At 30.9% G+C, this 22,422-nt stretch overlaps 1 protein-coding gene across 1 annotated transcript; it reads right to left on the minus strand.

The window, feature by feature from the left end:
* Window positions 1-16,204: 16,204 nt before the first annotated feature.
* Window positions 16,205-19,551, minus strand: LOC133784445 (flavonoid 3-O-glucosyltransferase-like). The gene is made up of 2 exons (XM_062223790.1): window positions 18,874-19,551; window positions 16,205-17,253 (listed from the first exon to the last, which is right to left on the minus strand). The coding sequence occupies exons 1-2, from the start codon at window positions 19,382-19,384 to the stop codon at window positions 16,385-16,387; spliced, it is 1,380 nt and encodes a 459-aa protein (XP_062079774.1). The 5' UTR covers window positions 19,385-19,551; the 3' UTR covers window positions 16,205-16,384.
* Window positions 19,552-22,422: the final 2,871 nt, after the last annotated feature.

Consider the following 22,422-nt stretch of genomic DNA (forward strand, 5'->3'; position numbering starts at 1 on the left):
CACATCAAAAATTAATCAACTCCCCCTAATTAACTCTTAAAAACGTATTTAAATAGAAACCCTAAAATATTTTTTCCAAGTAAATGATGATTTCGCCCTTTTGATAGCCACAAAACAAATACATGCATCGCGGCCCTGGCATTTAAGCGCCGCGACGCACCTCTCTAAGTTTGCGCACTAAGCTCTCTGACTTTAGCAAGCGCTGCGACCCTTCCCACATGCGCCGTGGCCTTTGAAAATCCCAGAAAATGGCTCTCTCTGCTTTTTCCTTGCGCTGCAACTCTTCATGTAAGCGCTGTAGCCCTTCATATTGACCCCAAAATCTTATTCCAAAACTCCAAAATGAACAATTCTCTCTGCAATTGAATCCTCGATTGTCTTCATGTCAACTTTTAGCATAAATTTCCCAAATTGTGCTGATTTTTCATTCATTTCCCCAACTTCCCGTTTCCTTATTCTATTTCCTGCAAACATACCAAAACAAGCATAATACCGCATAACATTCCACCAAAATGACTCAAACTTACCCTAAACACATGTTAAAAACTATGCTAAAAACTAACTCATCATTAGCTATACTTATAAACATAATAACTATAACTTAAACACTTACTTGGCGGTCAGATTTGGAGCTTTGAGTGTGTGTATCGAGGAGAACTTCATGCGGATGGACCATTTCTCTGATACCAACTGTAACAACCCAACTATTCTAGACTTTGGACCATTAATAACTACTATGCTAATCATAAGAAAACGTACATATGAAAACAACATACTTTATTTAAAACTATAAAGCCAATGTTGAATACATAAAAATGTAGTTAGGATATGGGATCTCATTGTTTTAAAAATAAAAACATAACATGATCTAAATAAATTGATTACAAAACTAAGTGCGGAAAATACATAGAAAATATGATTTAAAGACTTAAAGACTTCATCCTCAAATCGAACGCTCAGTCCATCGATTCCGTCATGCCTCAATACACATTCCCAAGCTGCCAAGAACCTTTACCGCTGCCATAGCTAATTTCCTGCACACATAAACATAAAGGAATGAGCCTAATGCCCAGCAAGGAAAATCTACAACATAAATCATACACATAAAATGATATCACAACATGTGTTATATCATAAACATAAGTCATACTACTACAATGGCCATTATACTACTTGGGGCTTGTTAACTAATCAAGTCATATGCCCATTAGATTTGTGGGGCTTGCTAGCTAAGCAAGTCATATGCCCATAAATTTATTGGGGCTTGTTAGCTATACAAGTTATATGCCCAAGTCTATCAACATACATAATATAACATTTCATAACACAACATAACATAAGACAACATATAACATATAACATATAAAATCATATCCTATTTTCCTTACCAATATACCGGGATATAAGAACAGGACTGGGACTTTGGAACACTCCTATAAACCATCATCAAAAGGTGAGTATACTAAAGAAAAAGGATGAAAAGAATGAATTACACCATCGGAAGGATACTTACCAATAACAATCTTACGATTAAGATCTTAGATTCTTAACCAAGAATAGACAATACGAGTTAGGATTTTGAGTAGAAAAACTATAAGAATAACACAGAAATGAACTAGAATAAGGAATACCTTGAATGCTTCTATAACCGAACTACACCTCGAACCGAAATATACTATGAACCTTACTTCCCGAGTGTTTATTAAGCTTAAAAGGATAAAGCTTATAACCCCAACCCATGTGTTTATCACTCTAAAATAACCTAGCAGCTTGCAGACTCTGAACTTAGCTTGAAGAATGAATAAATGGCTGGGTACGAGGTCCTATTTATAGAGTTCAAGAATGAAAAGATCTTCATTTAACTTGAATAAAATAATGGCTTTTTAATTGAAAAATATTTAAATAATCATTCAGCAGAGGCTGAAGACTCGGTCAAAAAGATTCTGGACTTATCAAGAGGTTAAGGAATAAAATAAGCTCGGTTTAAAAAAACACTCAAAAATCTTGCACATGGGCCGATATATCGCCCCTAGTAGGCAATATATCGCCTAGGTTAATATGCCCGAGGCTCGTCGAGGTGGCCATGCGAAGTTACGTGTTTTTCATATCCCCGTATGGCGATATATCGCCCCCTAGTGCTGCGATATATCGGCATACACTGAAATATTATACACGTAATTGCACATTTTTAGCCTAATTTGAATTGAGTAAACAGCCTTGACTAAGTCCTCTAACGATTTCAAAGCTGCTGGCAGACCCTATGATATTCAAATTTACTCTTATTAAATTTATTTCTCAAAATACTTAATTATTCATTAAACATACACATGACAAGTGTCATTTCCTTATTGGGTTTATCTAAACCTTATATTATAATAAATATCACCTTCATAATCAGTCATATTAATTAAACCTTAGGTTATAATTAATATTCTTAAACTATAGGTTAAACTTATAAAATCTACAAGTGTTACTACGAGTGTCCAACTAAATCCCGGTTTGAACCAAAATCCACAGTCATAAAAATACTACAACTATTACTATAGCTACTACTATCTAACTAGCTAAGTAAAGTTCTTGGACTCTATAGTTCTACATTGATCTGGAAGTTGTTCCAGATATGGATAAGCCACTAATCTTGTACTGTGACAACAGTGGAGCAGTAGCTAAGTCCAAAGAACCGAGAAGCCACAAGAGAGGGAAGCATATAGAAAGGAAACACCATCTAGTAAGAGAGATTGTACACCGAGGTGATGTGACTGTTATGAAGATAGCGTTGGAACAGAACCTGGCTGGCCCGTTTACCAAGACACTTCCTGCAAAGTCGTTCATGGGTCATGTGCGGAATATGGGATTAAGGCAATGCCTCACTTGTTTTGAGGGCAAGTGGGAGATTGTTAGGATTAATGCCCTAAAAGCATGTAAAGACATTTTATTGGTTTAAAATAAAAGTACAAATTTATTATATTTGAATGTTATAATTATTGTTTGAATTAATTATATAATAATATCAAGAAAATTCCCTATTCATTCATGATAAAATGATGTTGTATTAGTACAAGAGAATTAAGATCATATATAGTGAATAAAATACTCAATAACATAAATTTGTGGATTAGGTTGTTATTTAGATAATTAAACAGATTTTCCCATAACTTTAGGGTACTGTAACTTCCGACCTATTTTTTACCCAGTTATATTATGAATTTCGAAAAATAGTATTTCTAGAAAGTTGTAGATAATTGAATTAGATTTCTACCGGTATAAAAATGGTCTAAATCAGAGTCTTACAGCTCCAGTTATATTGATTTTACTACAAGTAAGTTTAGAGTTACGAGATTTAGGAAGTTAGAAGTTAGGATTCTATTTTTTTATTTTTATTTTTAATTTTTAAAACAAGATTTGACTCCTTAGACCTACCTCTGAATGATTTGACCGAGTCCTAAGCCTTTGACTGACGACTATTCAAATATTTTCAATTAAATTCATTATTTTTATTCAAAGCCAAAAAGAAGATTTTTATTCGTAGAATTCTATAAATATGACTTAGAACCCAGCCCTTCTCCTCACTCTTCAGCTGTGATCAGACTCCAAGGTGCTAGTACTATCATAGAGTGATAAATACTTGGGTTGGGAAAAAGCTTTTCCATTCTTAAGCTTTATAAAATACTTGGGAAGTGAGGTTTAGTGTATTTCAGTATTGGAGTTAGACCAGTCCATAAAGTCAACTAAGGTACTCCTATTCTTTAAGTCCAATGCTTTAAAACTCTTTAGTTTTCTTTAGTTCCTTTTATTCAGATCCTAACTTTCGTTATTGATTCTTGATTAGGTTCTTGAAACTTAAGTTCTTTCTTGGTAAGTTTCTTCTTGATGGTTTAGTTTCCACATTCATTCTTTATTCTTTAGAAATACTCACCATTTGTATTGTTGGTTTTAGGAGTGTTCCGAATCCCGTCCTTGTTCTCATATCCCGGTGTTGGTAAGGAAAATATGATAGATTTTATGTGCTTATATGTTATGTTATGTTTATGTTATGTTATATGTTTATGCTATGATATGTATATGTATGATATGTTTTAGTTCTTGGGTATATGTTTTGTTTAGATAACAAGCATATAATTTGTTTAGATAATAAGTCCCAATAGTACATTCCTTGGGTATATGATTTGTTTAGATAACAAGCCCCATAAATTTATATGACTTGTTTAGATAACTACCCTTGTAGAATTATGGGCATATGATTGCCTAGCTAGCAAGCCCCAAGATGTATGATGGCCATTGTAATAGATGTTTTTGTAGCCATATGTTTTATAGTGTATGCTTATGATATATGATATATGTTTTAGATAGTCTTATGTTCTTTTATATTATTTGATGTAGTCTTATGCTTATGTTTACGATGTATGTTTTGTTTTTAGTAGATTTTCTTTGCTGGGCATTAGGCTCATTCCTTTATTTTAGTGTGATGCTGGAAAATGATTATGGAGTCGGAGGGATTCTTGGTAGCATGGCATATGTGTTGAGGATGAATGGAATGGATGGGCTGCGTGTCGATCGAGGATGACATTTATATTAGTCTTTTGAAATATGTCTCTTTTGTAATTCTGCATTCAGTTTTTGAACTTGTTTTAAAACTATGTTTTATGTTTTGTAAACAATGGGATCTCATACCATATCACATTTTATTTTACATTTTTAATAAAGACATGCTATTTCTTATATTTTGGGTTTTCAATAAAGGCATGTTATTTCTTATGTTTGTATCGAAATGGTAGCTATGTCTAGTAGTTTTAATGGTCCAAGGTCTTAGAAATAGTTGGGTCATTACAGTATGACGCCTATACCAGGGATTTAATCCATGGGATTTGAATTTTGAATTTCAAATAATTTTGTTTAATCAGTTATTCAATTATTCTTTTTAAATATGATTTAAATAAATAATTAAATGCAAATATCTAATTAGTTTTAATTTTAATTAAATAAAGATTTTTTAATTAGATTAAATATCTTTATAAGTCTGATAGTATGTGATAGTATGTGACTTTCAGAAAGAAAAAAATGTTTCATTATTATTTTTTGAGAAAGAAAAAATATAGACCCTCTCTCTCTCTATAAAGCGATAGTTTCCTCTCTCTCTAAACCTTCTCTTTGTCAAAACTCTCTAGATCTCATGTGTTGAGTACATCTAAGAAGTCACATAAATCAACCTTTTGAATCATACGTGCCCACACACGTCCTTGTATGTTTGAGAATTGTTCTGGAAGATCAGGATGTGAGATCTCAGAACATTGGATAGGAAGATCGTTGATTTATACAAAAAGAATCAAGGACACTTGATAGGCTACAAGAGGTAATCTCTAATCTGTTTGTATGTGATTTAATATTTATTAAAATGGGTCCATATATTCCGTTGCGTACCTTTGATTTGATCATTTAATACCAACAGTTATTCCACGACCTCTGCCATGTGGTCTTCCCCTACATATCTTATGTTGCCTTGTTCAGAACCTGTCATTGGTGCATCAGACATTGTAGCTTGTTCGTTGCCTCGCCCCTGCCTTTTTCCTTGCCTTGTTCCCTCCCTCATCCTTTGCCTCATCTAGTAGGTGGAGATGGAGATGCTGACTGTTTGACCAACGGAGGTGCATTGCAGGTGCGTCTTGTATGACCAAGTTGGTTACAATTTTTGCACATTTTTGTGCTAGAAACTGGCTTCGCAGTCCTTTATTCTTCTCCACTTTCCTTTTGTGGTGTTTTTTCGGTCTACCTAGCTAGTTTCTAATGGGTGGGGAAACATAGGCTCATCATCATGTCTAACTGTAGAGTCCCAGAATTTACTTAGCTAGTTAGATAATAGTAGTAGTAGTAGTAATAGATAGTATTAGTTATAGTATGTTCATTACTGTGGATTTTGGTTCAAGCCGGGATTTAGTTGGAAACTCTTAGCAATAGTTATGGATTTTATAAGTTTAACCTATAGTTTAAGAATATTAATTATAACATAAGGTTTGATTAATATTGTTGGTTATTAATATGATGATTATTATAACCTAAGGTTTAGATAGAGCCAATAGGATTATGACACTTGTCATATGCAGGATTATTAAGGAATTATTATTTTAATGATAAAATAAGGGAAATATAAGACTTAGTCTTCACCAGAATCTGTTAGGAGCATGATATTTATTTAGATATTTAGACTCACAATTTTATTTATTTTTTTATTTAGATATTTTATTTATCTGTGATTTAGATAATTAAATAGATTTTTCGTAACTTTAGGGTACTGTAACTTCCAACCTATTTTTGACCCAGTTATGTTATGAATTTCGAAAAATATTATTTCTAAAAAGTTGTAGATAATTTAATTAGCTTTCTAACGGTATAAAGATATTTTAAATCGGATTTCTACAGCTTCAGATATGTTGATTTTACTGTAGGTTAGTTTAGAGTTACGGGATCCAGAAAGTTAGAAGATTTTTATTCCTTAGGATTCTATTTTAAATTTAAATTTAAATTTGAATTATAATTAGAAGATTTTTATTCCTAGAACTCTATAAATAGGACCTAGCACCAAGCTTTTTCATTCATTCTTCAAGCATTGATCAGAGCCTTCTAGGTGCTAGTGAGACTATAGAGTGATAAACACTTGGGTTGGGGTTATAAGCTTTATCATTCTAAGCTTATTAGACACTTGGGAAGTAAGGTTCATAGAGTGTATTTTGGGTTTCGAGGTGTAGTTCGATCATAGCAATTTCAAAGGTATTCCTCTTCTTAGTTCCTTTTCTGTATTGTTTCATTAGTTCTTATAGTTTTCCTCTACTCAATTCCTAACCCAATCTTCTCTATTCTTGGTTAGGCATCTAAGTTCTTCGAACTTGAGATTTCTTGTTGGTAAGTATCATCTCGATGGTGTAGTTCATTCCTCTTCATCTCTTTCTTTTAGAAAACTCACATCTCTATTAATGGTTTTTAGGAGTGTTCCAAAATCCTGACCTTGTTCTCATCATCCCGGTATTTTGGTAAGGAAAATAGGATAGTTTTATATGCTTATATGTTATGTTGATATGTTATGATAAGTTATGCTATAGTATGTTATGTTATGTTTTCTTATGTTTCATGGTTATGATTTACCCTACCTCAGATATTAGGCAGGGGACGTAGATGGGTTATCATAAACCTACCATGTGATCTAACCTACCCCAGATATTAGAAAGGGGACGTAGATGGTTTATCACATGTTTTAATGGCCATTAATAGTATAGTCTTATATGATGTACGTCTTTATAGATATATGTTATATGTTTATAGCTTATAGTTATGTGTATGATTATGTTTCATGCTTGTAGTAGATTTTCCTTGCTGAGCATTAGACTCATTCCTTTATGTTTGTATGTGCAGGAAAATAGTTATGGCGGCGGAAAGATTCTTGGCAGCTTGAGGATGTGTATTGAGGCACGATGAAATCGGTGGATTGCGCGTTCGATTCGAGGATGAAGTTTTTGAGTCTTTTAGTTATGATTTCTATGTATTATTTTTTCCGCACTTAATTTTGTAACCAATTTATTTAAGTTATGTTTTGTTTTCAAAACAATGGGATCCCATATCCTAAATGAATTTTTATGTATTTAACCTTTACTTTACAGTTTTTAAATAAAGTTATGGTTATTTCAAATGTACGTTTTCTTAAGATTAGTATAGTAGTCATTAACGGTCCAAAGTCTAGAATAGTTGGGTTATTACACTAACCCACATAGATTCATCAGGGATTGGATGTATCACAGGTTCAAAAGTCTTTCTCCACATTTCAGTTGTGAAATACTCTGAACAATAGTCATAGATATTGGCCCTAATATGGTTGATACACGCAATTGCATGACCACATGGAATGCCTCTAATCTTCCATCTTCCACATGCACCTTTTTCTCATATAGTCAACCTGAAATTCATTATGTCATACTCGTCTAACTTATCTTACTATCCTCAATAATTGTTTAACCTTGAGATGTACCTTTGGTGTTAGATTTTCATTCCATCTTTCAAATGTAACCCTTCTTCATCACATCATGTATGCATTTTTTATTCAAAGACCTTCTAGCAGCTCGATTGGTGGCTTGAAACGTACATCATCGATCCAACCATTGAAAGACTCAACATGGTTGTTTTTCAGATGCTCTACCTTTTAAGTTGTATCAAAACAACTCATTAACCAATGTTTAGCATCAATGTCAATCAGCCACTTGTATGAATCATTGTTGAACTCCTTAATTTGGTCCATAATCCATTGAAAAGTTTCAAAATATCATGTTTCAGCTGCTGCACAAAACATGCTCTTAAGCTCAGAAGTCCTAAACTCTTTCACCATGTTATTTTCAATGTGAAAATAACAATAATGATGGTGATTATTAGGTACATGACTAATAGCCTCAATTAAACCTACACCATGTATAAGAACAAGCCATGTATAAGTATTAATTAGAATCAACAAGAAGCAAGGTTCTCATCTATTAGGACTAGCTTTGTGCAAGGTTTTCATTCATTAGAATCAACAAGCAGGAAGGTTCTCATTCACAAGTTAAAAAATGACTAATAAACACGCAGCAAGGTTCTCATTCATTAGAATCAATAAGTAGCAAATATCCTCATTCACAAGTTCAAAAATGATGAATAAACAAGCAACAAAGTTCTCTTTCATTAGAATCAACAAGCATCAAATATCCTCATTCACACGTTAAAAAATGAAGAATAAACAAGCAACAAATTTCTCATTAATTAAAATCAACAAGAAGAAAATATCCTCATTCACAAGTTTAAAAATGAAGAATAACAAGCAACAAAGTTCTTAGTCATTCGAATCAACAAGCAGCAAGTTCAAAAATGAAGAATTACCTTCTGCCTATCACTCATTATGCACCAAGGTTGACCATTGGGATGTCGCCCTCTAATTTGTGTCATTAAGTGCTCCATAAACCACTTCCATCTTTTATTTTTTTTAAGCCTCAACCATGGCATAAGCAATGAGATAAAAGTGGAGGTTTGGATCGAGTCCAACGGCAACCAATAAAATACCCTACTACGGACTTTTAAGATGGCAACCATAAAGACCAAAGAAAGATCTACAACCAGCCAAAAATCCAGCTTTCATACACCCTCATAGCAAACAAATATCCTCTTATACCTAGGTTTCATAATTGGGGGAATGGATTTCACAAATTCACCATCTTCATTGTAAGTTTGTAAAACTATCAACTCTGATTATATGATGGTAGCACTTCCAGGATTTGTAAGCAAAATTATGGCTGCATAATTTCTAAGCTTCCCGTAAGAGTTAGCATGGCTACCATGAATTTCTCCTCTTGAATATCTTCTAGCTCTCCATAACCTTCTATTATCAACCTCTATCCCATATTCATCTTTCAATTATTATTTCATACCCTTTAATTTCATTTTAGTATGCCTTTGGAATGTCTTCACCAATTTTCTACCAATCCAAGTACTGTTAACTGTTCTATTCTTGCATACACATTAGAATGTATGGTCTTCAATGAGCGTCTTGATGACAAAGTTATTCAAATCAAGAGTGACTGAGGCATGCATCCTCCATGGGTAGCCAGTTTCTCTACAACCATATGTGAGCCTACTCTTTTGGTGCTTGATATTTTCAATTCAAAACCCTATTTAATTTCATATTCTTTTATGATCTCAACAAAGAGTCGGTAGTCATTGAATTTCATGAATAGTCACAAAACTATTTTTCCATTTTCATAAATTTGATAAGGTTCAAGAAGTGGAATGTTCTTGTTAGGGCCCAATCCCTCTCTTCTTAGTCTCTTCAAGTTCACATGCCCACAATCATCGCTATCATAATAGTCTTTGTCAACATCCTCATCATTACTTGCCAGTGGTGCCATTTTCATATTCGATATTGTCATCTTCTTCACTGTAGTGTTTGCCCTGTTTCCATTCTAGGTCACTGTCATCAGTGGGTGATGATAGAGCCTCATCTTGTACACTTATAGACCCAAAAGCACTGCTCCTTGTTGATACTCGTGCCTCTTACTAGGACCAATTTGTCCTTCCAATTAGAATTTGGCCCTCCAATGTTTGGGGTTGAAGCTGCATTGCCAAAATAATGTTGGTTTAGAAGCTATATATAAAACACTTGTAAAATCAGAATCTATCATTTTCATTACCTAAAATAAACAATCTTAATTACATGGAAATTCATCATCTGCAGGTGTAACACCCTGATTTCCCTAGACAATACTTATAAAAGTATGTTTTAAATCAATAAACATTTATGAAAAAAACACTTATTTATTGAAATAAAACTAGGCGTGAGATCTCATTATTTAAAATAAAATGTTTGACACTTAACTAAAAATAATAATGACATTAATAAACAATTTCAAGTCCAAAACCAAAACTAAAACGTTCCAATCTGAAAACATTTTAAAACTCTAAAGCCCCACCCATCGCTAACATGTAAGATCCATGCCTCGAGCCCGCACCATTCACTGCTTTGCCTTGCCTTTACCTGCGCACAAAGTACCCGTGAGCTAACGCCTAGTAAGAAGAACTATGGACATAAACCCCAAACCAGATAACATAAGCATAAATAACAATTTCGAAATTAACCACATGCGATATAAACACAATACCACAGTAAAAATCCAATGTGTGATGTACTCACACACATACATCACAGCCTCATATTGCACATTATACTCACATACGATAATCAACTCACATCCATGTTGATCACACATGAAATGTAATTTGCCTTGCCTTGTGCTATACTCACACTTGACATTCCCACGGGGCATCTCATTACCATGAATTGTACTCACTCATGATAATACATGCAAGTGTTGTGCTCACACAAGCAACAGTTATATAGAACTCACCTATAGTCTACCGCTCAAGCATGTCAACTATCTATTCACTCTAGCACTATTCTCATGCTAACAACACTATCATAAAATAACCAACAACAGAACATAAGTACATAAATTAACAAACCATAAAACAAGGTTTTATGCTTAGACATACACCTTGTGCACAGATGTCCACTTTTTTTACCTCAATTGATGTGAATCCCCTTGTTCTCCCCTAGAATTCCTTGCTGAGTTTCTTTGTTGAGGACAAGACCCTAGACACTATGCAATACAACGACAGCTCAAAGAATACTCAAACAAGATAGCTAGGGTTTCCAACATAGAAAATCTCTAATCTAGAAACCCTAATTCAAAACATACATCAATTCAGTTTCACTAAGCATGACACACCAAACATAATTATTTCACCAAACAAATCATACAATAATTATCTTACACGCACATGTACAAACATATTCTACGTAATGCATGAATTCATACAAACACTTTTTACGTGGAAAATTTACGAAAATACCTTTATAGTCAAAACTACCCCTTTAATAACCAATTAAACTCACATATTCAATTTAATTAAGTCAAAACAGCCCTAAGTTTATTTATTCCTATAAACTAGATTAAAACCCAACTTATTGCTATAATTATTTATTTCCAATAATTACCATTTTAATTTCACATAATTCACAAAATAACTAGATATGCATCATCATTTTTCCAAATTCATTAACTAACATGCTTCCTATTTATTTATACAAATAAGAAAACACCATAAACACTCCAAACTCATGTACAATTTACCATTATTATTTATGCATAAAATCATACTTTTTTAATGCATAAAATATCAAAAATTTATCATATGTTCACACAACAACCTAGCATGCTTCTAAATATGTACATTACATCCTAATATCTTTTATAAATCATATAAACAGCGGTGAAATAGTAAGAAACACTCAATTACCACTCAACATAATTAAATTAATTTTATACTTCATTTATGTAATTAATTACCAAGAATAAATTTAAAATTCATAATCAAGTTCAAAAAGAAACTTCCAGTTCCAGATAAATGTAATATCAATAAACAACATCACCAAAAATGAAAACAGCGATCAAAATATTATTTACGCAATTTTCATATTTAATCTTAAATTTACATGAAATAATTATAAAAATTACCAAAAACATTCAAACACTTAATCTAAACATCCAGAACATATTCTTATTATTAAATAACTCATTTAAAATTATCCCTAGCATTTTACACTTAACCTATGTATTTTTCATAATTATCTTAAGAAATAACTCAATAAATTCAAGAAAATTACAAAAACGATTGAACATTCAAGAACAGATTAATATCATTTAAAATTATTCATAGATTTTTATGTGTAGTCTAGGTATTTTTCATATTTATTTCCTAAAATAAATCAAATAATTCACAATAATTCAAGAAAATATCAAAATATTCCAAAGATCACCAATCATCTTAAAAAATCATAAAAATTCAAAAACAAAAACAAAAAAAGAGAAGAAAACCTCCACAGGTGCCCAGATCGAGCTTTGCCGTAGTTTGCGTCTTCTCCGGCGCTGGCGACTGAAGGGTTGCATTTTGTCCGCGTTCCGACCCTTCTTTCTCTTGGAAAGTGATCCCCTCGTTTGCAGCACCTCAAAACGACACACCCCATCCCAAGTACTTGCCTGTAGCCCCTCAGATCAACGTCTTCTTCTCCAACTTCAGTGTACCGTCAACAATGGAGCTCAAAATTAGTTTTCTTCCTCTGGACCGTTTCAGCCCATTTCTTCACGTCCAAAGTGATTCTTGGGGTCCACTAAGCTTGTACACAAACCCAGAAACAATCCAAACCTCCAAAAAGGTGGATTTCGAAACCCTGCTTCCTAACCCCTTTGGTCACATTAAATACTCTCCTTAGATCATAGGAAAGACATTCAAAACATCCACTACAACCCATAAATTCTCTGGATTTCACAAATTCGATATCTCCATTTTCTCTTTCTAGAATGTTTCAAGAACAATTCTATGTTTCTCTTTCTCTCTCTTCCCACGATTTTTCCCCATTCAGAACACTCTCTAATCATGCTTTGACAAGAAGAAAAAAATGAAGAATCATCTGTGTAGAATGTGGAGCAACTCTCTCTCCTTAGTTCTAGGTTATCACTTATTTTAAAAATAAATAAAAGCTATAATATTGTAACTGCTCTAAATTATGAATTTAATCAGTTTATTTAAATTTTAATCACACTTTAATATCCCTTAATTTCCCCTTAACCAAATGCCATCATAATGGCTTATGGTCTTTTCATAATTTTCACAAAGTCATTATTATTTAATCCAATTAAATAATAACAATGCATCAAACCATATAATAAAATAAAATATGCCAAATCATATAGGATAAAATAGATTCATGCATATTATTATTTTTATGCCCATAATAATAATATTCAATTAAATCATTAATAACTTAACATGAGACTTTAATTGTTTACTAGGCATTAAACTCATGCCGGAAATTCAACTATCATTTCAAATATTAAAACATATGAATTTATAAATTTCATTGCCATTGAAAACCATACATATCGAATACTCCATCAAAGGATAAAAAATATTTAGTTGCAAAATTACGAAATTACCCTTCTAAAAAAACAGATATTACAGTAGGTGCAATATCACTACCAACATTTACACTTTCACCTCCACTATGATAAGATTAAGTTGCATCTGCCCTTGTAATAGGAGAATGAGAAAACAAACATCATTATGACCAAATCATTTAATTTAAAAAACAGAACCACAATAAATAAATTTAGTTACTTGTATAGGGTCAACGGACATGTTAGAGTAGAGTTTTCAATTTCATCAGCGAACTCACTTTCAATTTCATCAGAGGAAACAAGAGCGGTTGTGGCTACATTAGAGGTCATTTCAGGTGAAATGTCACTACTCTCATTCATTACACTTTCACCGCCACCATGATAAGATTGAGTTGCATCTCTCCAAACCACTCTATCTATTTTCTTATTTTTTTTACAATTTTTTTTATAATGGTAATAAATTAATTAGTTCATCTAAATGAGAGATCGATATTAACATAAATTAATAATATATATCTTATATATAAATAATATAATATTAATTAATTTCACCATCCATTTTCTTACTAATAATAATATATATGTTAAAAACTAATTAATTAATGGGAAAAATATCATTTTGGTCCCTATATTTTTCTCGAATACACGATCAGCCCCTATGTTTTACAAAATGGATTAAAATAGTACCTTATACCCAATTTTAGTAAAAAAAATTCAAATATAATCTTTCATTCTTAGCTCATCGACCACTTTCTCCGCTTCTTTGAACTCATTCTATCACTAACGACTTGATAATTGATCTTATAATTGAAAATATTTTGACCAAGGTTTAGGGTAATATTTTGATCCATTTTGTAAAACGCATAGTCTGAATTGTCATTTAACAAAACACAGGGGTCGATCGTGTATTCGAGAAAAACACAAGGGCCAAAATAGTATTTTCCCTTAATCTAAATGAGAGATATTAACATAAATTAATAATATATATCTTATATATAAATAATATAATATTAATTAATTTATGTGTTTATTTTCTCAATAATAATAACAATAATAATACACATTAAAAAATGTCTATTATTTTATTTAATATAACTTACATTCAAATAAGTTTTTAATAAATTAAATTTAAATGATTATTATATTATAACAAATGAGAGGATATTTATAATACCTTTTCTCACAAATTACAAAACTTACATCTATGCGTCACTATAAATGGAGTTGAACTTAATACATTGGTAAAGTAGACTTGAATTTTAATTCTCTAAAGAAAACTTTCTCACTTCTAATCATTTTTCTCCATAGTGAAAACATTTGTGCTTCACTATAAATAGAGTTGATATACATTGGTAAAGTAGAGTTGAATTCTAATTCTCTAGAGAAAACATTCTCACTTGTAATCTTTTTTCTCCATAATGAAATTAATGTACGTTCTGTTTTATCAAGAAATTTTGGAAAAATGACTTATTATCATCTATATATATATAATTAATTAATTAAAACCTATTTTTAATATTTTGACAAAATATGAGGCCCAAAAGTTAATCTTTAAAATAAAGGGTCCAAACAAGTAATTGACTAAAATACAGGATAAAAAATGGTATGAACCCTTACACAAAACATAAATTATATATATAAATATATTAGACTTTTTATAAGAATTTTTAACCTTTTGAAAAATTACGAGGTCCAAAATTTAATTTTTTTAAATAAATGGTCAAAACAGGTAATCGGCCAAAATACATAATAATTATTCTATTTATTTTTATTTTTAATATTTTCATAAAACACAAGGTCTAAAAGTATTCATTTTAAAAAAATAAAAGATCCAAACAGATAATTCTTACACAAGATATAAATTTATTTATATATAATTGAGATTTTTTATACAAGACACCCCACGCCACGTGTCCATATAAGTAGCATCTTGTACCGATAAGGTGAAAATGACTCTCTATAATAAAATATCTTCAAAAATAAAATTAAAAATATATATTTTTTAATTATTACAAAAAACTGCGCAAAACGTGTAATTATGTTTTCTGGTTTTAAGAAAAGCAAGAAGTTCATTACACTAATTTCTTGCGTTAAGCTAATATTTTTTTTTTCTTTTTAAAAATTGTAAAACCAAAAAAAAAATAGTTTCGTTTTTACTCATTAAATAAAATAATTAATATAACGTTTTAGATATCACACGATAATTGCTCCCATGATATAAGAAAGAGGATCTAATTAATAAAGTTTTAAAGGTATATGTATCACTTTTTTGTCCCAAAAAAATGTAGAAATTACATATAAGTTTTTTAATAAAGTTTGCAAAAAGATGGCATTTTCCAAATAAAAAGTTATTCTATGGTTTTTTCTAAATTTTTTGACTTTTATAGGTTTAGTTTCCCATATTTTTGTATAAAAATTAGTTTATGTCATAGTTTTACTCTTAATCAAGTTTCTAATATCTAGTTATTTAGCAATTATATTTCTCATACTTTGATTTTCTCTTTAATAAATTTTTCCATACAAATTAAGAAAAATATAATTTTTATATTTTTGCAAAGTAATAACATAAAAGACATATTTACGAAAAATAAAAAAAAGTATATGTATATCACTTTTCTCTTCTGAACAAAATTGATATAAGTAAACACAACATAGAAATCAAATAGAAAACTTCTTAAGAAATAAAATTCCAAAACAATTATTTGCAATATTATAACCTTGAAGTTTACCCGAGTCATGATTATGCAACTTTTATATAACTTTTCTGTTATTTTGATATAAAATTAAAGAGGTTATATTTTGCTAATAATAACATTATTCCTTGAAAACTAAACAGATGTTCTAATTGTAACACGTACTACTTTCAATCACCCTGTAGTAATGATCTCCACCAACTCATTAAAATCTTTACTAGAGCTTCCATCAACACTATCAACTGCCTCAAAGGCAAGCTTCTTCATAGCCCTAATTCTCCTCCTCATTCCTTTCCCTTCTTCCTCTACCAACACACTTCTCAAAGCCTTCAAAACACCATGTTTTGACATAACACCTTCGACTTCAACTCCAACACCGATCCCCCAAACTTGTTCAATCGTTCTCCTATTGGTCATTTGGTCTCCAAAAATGGGACAACAAATCAAAGGTACTCCTCCCACAATGCTCTCGAGAATAGAGTTCCACCCACAATGGGTCACAAAAACCCCCACCGACGGATGTTTCAGAACCTCCACTTGTGGTGCCCAAGAGACCAATTTTCCTTCTAGGGTTTCTTCGACAAGTGGTGTTTCCTGGCCTCTATATGACCAAAGGAACGAAAACCCACTTGCCTTTAGGGCCTCTGCCAACACTGCCATTTTATCTGGATGTGGAGTCACCATGCTGCCGAAGCTAACATAGACAACCGATGCTGGGTTGTGCCCTGATAACCATTCCAGGCAACCGTTCGAGTCGTATTTGTGTTTTGGGTTTTGAGAGGTTGTCATGAGTGTGAAGGGTCCCACGTTGAGAAATTTTTTGAACTGGGTTTTGAGATGAGTTGAGATTTGTGAATCGATTTGGTGGAAGGAATTGATGACAACTGCGTTGGCTTTAGGGAGAGCGTGTGCCATCTTGTGGAGCATGATATCGAATGGTGATTCTGATGTTTCTGGCGGAATGATTATTCCGGCTGATAAGTCAGTGATTTGAAATGATGAAAATCCAGGAAGAAAGTCTAGGATTTCGTCCTTGTTATTTTCTGGTAAACAATATAAAGCTTATTACTTAGATAAAGAAAGACACTGTAATAATTTACATTTAAAATTTTATAAAAAATACTTTCATCTATTATTCAATAATATATATAAGACATAATGCAATTTTTTTTTCTTGAGACTATATTCTTAAAAAATATGTATAAATATTCTAACAAATATATAAATGTGTACAATAATAAAATTATTAATTAATGTGAAAAAAAATAAAGAATAATGATAAAAAGTAAATATTGTAGGAATAAATTGCAATTTTTTTTTTCTTTTTATGAATCGAGGTACTCCCGTGTATTTTAAGGTACAAATAGGGTTACCAGATGTATAAATAATTGCAATTAAATTGATTTTTAAGTATGATTAGTTTAATTAAAAAAATTAATCTACTTTAAAAATGATAACATGTAGATTGCAAATTTCTACAATACTTACAAACACCTACAAGCTAATACAAATGTTCTCTTATTGTGTTATTCAGATTAAAGTTTCACCACCTAATACAAATGTTCTCTTACTGTGTTATTCAGATTAAAGTTTCACCACCTATGTATGTGATTGATTTTAAAATTGAATTTTTTTGTTATAATTTAATTAATAATATTGTTGACACCCTGAAACACAAACATAACCCTAGAGCAATACTCCATCAAATATGTTCAAGTTTAATTTACTTTGGATGTATATTACTCGATCTCATTTTCGTTTTGGTTATTTGCCGCAAAAATACTAAATGTGTTTTGTTGACCGCAGTAATATCAAATCTTTGCTTATAGTAGCACTTAAACACCAAATCAATTTTTTTGACATTAAAAATATCAAATCTTTACTAACAATTGCACATAAATACTAATTTTTTTTATAGTAATAATACATTTAATAAGTGTAATCTTTACAACGATTTGATATTATTACTACATTAAAAAAATAGTACTGAAGTGCAAGTATTGACAAAAATTTAGTATGAACTCCATAAAAAAATTGATTTAGTTATTAAGTGTAACTATTAATAAATATTTAATATTATTACCAAAAAAAAACAGATGCAATAGTTAAGTGTAACTATTAGGAAAACTTTAGTATTTTTCTCACAAATATCCTTTTTCATTTTAAGAAATGATTTTTGACTACCTAAATGATAATTAAATCTATTTTTTTTTTTTTAAAAAAAGAAAGAAAATTACCTTCCAAAGAAATTATTAAATTTTGCATTACATCCAAACTAATAATTTACAAAATATCTTACACTTTTTTATTTTATTTTTTGAGATTACAAGTTTTTTATTTTGAATAGACCAATACTATTAAAATAAAGTAAATAAATATAAATATAGATCATGAGACTATAGACATTACTAATAACTTTAACTACTATGTATATTATTTTTAAAATATTATATATATATATTGTCAATTTTGCGTGTCTAAATTTTATGCAATTAATCCAATTCAAAAAAAAAATTATGTAATTAATAATTCTGAGTTATGATATATTTTTTTTGGACAAATTATTGTAATAATTCCTATTCATTTATATCTCAAAAAGAAAATCCTATTCATTTATATAAGTTATTATTACACTAAAAAAATAACAAAAATAAAATACCAACCTCGAGCTCCGAAACGTCGTCGTATCTCATCGATATACATAATAGAAAGCAGTGGCCTTGGCCCCGACGTCCAGAGCGGCACCCATGGGATCCGCCTCTCGCCGGCCATTTGTCCGGCAAACCAGAAGAACGCGTCCGACACCACACACCCAATCTTCACCCCAACCACCTTCTCCGCCTCCACCAATCCCCTCTCAAAATTCTCCGGCACCGCATTCAAGAACGCATCCACCGCCTCAATCAGGTTCCCCGGCGGCGCAGACCCTTCCCGCGTCCCGTCGCCGACGTCGAACGGCACCACCTTGATCTCGGCTCTCTCACTACTCTCCGATGAGAAGAGGGCTTTGTTCGACCGCGACGTGCTCAAGAACGAGAATTTCACATCCGGTGCCGCCGTCGAGAGCTCCCGGACTAGGCTGAGAAGAGGCCCGGCGTGGGTTCCGAAAGGGAAGGCGAGTACTGCAACGTGTCGAGTCGGGTCGGGGTCAGTAGAGTTGTTAGTTGCGGCCATTGATGGTGGTTTGGGATTGCTAACCTGAGCTTAGGTGGAGGAGAAATGGAGTACGAGAAAGAGCAAGATTCTTGAAAGGATTTTCTTTTTCGTTTGAGTGAAGAAAGCGGGTTGTTTGGCTGGCGAGAAAGTTGTGACGAGAGGAGGAATGATATTAAGTAACGGAATTTGAGAAAGTAATGGAAAAAATCAAAGAACGTTATTCAATCTATAACGGTTATATATTAAACGCTATCATTGCTAACCTTAGAAATTCTCAATTTTTAAAACTCTAAAAAAAAAAAGAGTACGTGTGCATTTTTATTTTTATTTTTGCAAATGATGAGTAGGTAAAGTTAGTGTGGTAATTTATTTTTGAGTAGGTGAAGTTAGTGTGGTAATTTATTTTTGCAGATGATGAGTAGGTGAAGTTAGTGTGGTAATTTATTTGTAATATATAAGAGCTAAAATGTATTATTTTTTATAATATAGATAAAAAATAGTATTATATTTTTTTTAGCTAAATGAATAGTATTTTCCTATGTATAAATATTTTATTATTTTTTTATAAATTTTTGTATATATATAAGTGTGATATTATTATATTTAATTATTTTATATCTTAAAATGAATAAAATATTTTAAAAAATATAATATATAAATGATGTAGAGAAAAAATAAAGAAATAGATGTATGGTATAATGTAAAAGTTTGAGATAAATTATAAAATTGTATGTTTTGGTGATATATTTTGTAATACACTTTCTCTATAATATTTAGCTAAAACTTATAAAAATATCTTCCATCAGCTCCTTTATACATTTATTTATAATAACTATGCACAAATTCTAATTAATCCATATCTACATTTACATAATATTTACATATCATTTATATAATATTTTAATATTATTATTTTTCTTTATAAGTTTTCTCTCTCCATTTAGTATATATTTATTTTTTATTTTTTCTTTTTCAATTATTTTATTTTACTTTAAGTAATAAAATATGTTAAAGATATAATATTTAAATGATGTAGAGAAATATATAGAGAAGATGATGTATGGTATAATATAAAAATTAGATGTAAAATAAAAAAATGTGTGTTTTGATGGAATATTTTAAAAGATGAAGTAAAGCATCCATTGAAAGTGCTGTAAGAGAAAAGTGTTGAAGAATGAATGAGTTGATTGCAAACATGGACTGAAAGTAGCAATTCTTTTTATTATAAAAAAAATAAATGGAAATGGGGATTGGATTGGATAAGATAGGACAAAACTATCTCAAATTTATTAATAGGTTTAAGTAATTCCAAATTAGGAAAATAATTTAGGTTGGTGGATTGATTTTTGTAATATTTTCTCTAGTTTGATAACAAACGAGACCTAAGAACAATGATTAAGACACATTTTTTTACACACTATTTTGAACATACAATGATCTGTCAATATTATTAACCGTTATGATAACTCACATAATCTCACTCTTAATAAATTGTATGGTTAAAATAATTGTCGCACTATTTCGTGTACAAATAATGTATAAAAGGAGTGCATGTCTATCACTTATACTTTAATCAGTCTTATATATTTTAACATTATTTATTATACGTGCTAAATATAAAATAAAAAAATGGCAAAATTCCCTCCCGCACCTTGTACACATACTCACACACCCAACTACTTGAGCTAACTCCAAGTGCCAAAATAAAAAAGTGAAAATTATATTTTATATGGTTTTTTTTATCCTGTTTACAAAAATATGGCTTTTTAAAAAATATTATTTTATGGCTTTTTTTAAGAATTTTTACTTTTATACATTTAGTTTCATATTTATTTGTATAAAAGTTGGTTTATGCCATAGTTTACTCTTAATCAAGTTTCCGGATAAGATAACCAGTTACTTGATTGATTACTATTTATCATGTTTTCACATTTGAGTTTTTTTTTTTTTTTTAAAAAAAAAAAATCTAGATGTTCTCGTCAGGGTAACCTGTTACCATCTCAAGAGTAACTAGTTACTCTTGAGATGGTAACAGGTTACCCTGAGATGAGTAATCTCTTGTCATAAGAGAAGTAACTAATTACCATAAGAGGAGTGACGAGTTGCTTATATTAAATATGAAAATAAACATCAAATTTAAAGGCAGAAAAAGACATTATATGATCTTATAAGCAATTATAAATTATTATTTTAAAAAAAAGTATTGAAGAAAAAGAAGAACACTTTATTAAAAAAAAGGAAGAAAATGAAGTAACTATAATTTTAGTAACATAGGTAACAAGTTACTATAATGAACCCAGAAATATACACACATATCAAAATGTGAAGGTAACTAGTTACCCATCGCAGAATTGAAGAAAAAAAACAAATCCAAAGAAAACAAACGAGGTTTGACCTGCAACACAAGAAGAAGAAAGTATATTTGTAATAATATGAGTAATTGTTTACCTAAACTTAAATTGTTGTACAAGTTAGTTCCAAATCTAAAAAAAAAATTAGACCTAGAAAAAAAAAATCAGATTTGAAAATTGAAAAAGAAGAGTATGTAAGAATGGTTGGGCGGAGCTTTAAGAGATTGACGTTGCCGGATGTGCAGGTGGCCGGAGTCTTGATTATTTTCTTAAGGTGGAGATCGTCGTTGGATTTCTTTGATCAGTTGTCGGATGTGCAGATGGCTGGAGTCTTGATTGTTTTCTTGAGGTGGAGATCGCAGGAAAGTCCAAGCTTTAGGTTGTTGAAGCTTTTAGAACTTGTTGCAGAGTTCATTAGAGCTTGGAGATGGAGATCAATCTCATCAATGGCTTTTTTTAGGAGATATTATGTCAATGTATATTCTTTGGAGTGATGTGACCAATATTTCCCAGTCTACCCCTATTTGTTTACTGTGTTTTCCTTTTAAATTCTAGTTTTTTTAGCTTACTAATTTGATTCCCATATTCTCTAAAAAAAATTATACTATTCCCATAAAATTTGCAAGAGTAAATCCCCCACATTTTTGCAAATAGTATGTATAAATCCCATAAATCTGAAAATTTCCCAATAAAAAGTCTTAATGA

The sequence above is a fragment of the Humulus lupulus genome, chromosome 6 (genome assembly GCF_963169125.1).
Source record: "Humulus lupulus chromosome 6, drHumLupu1.1, whole genome shotgun sequence".
NCBI lineage: Eukaryota > Viridiplantae > Streptophyta > Magnoliopsida > Rosales > Cannabaceae > Humulus > Humulus lupulus.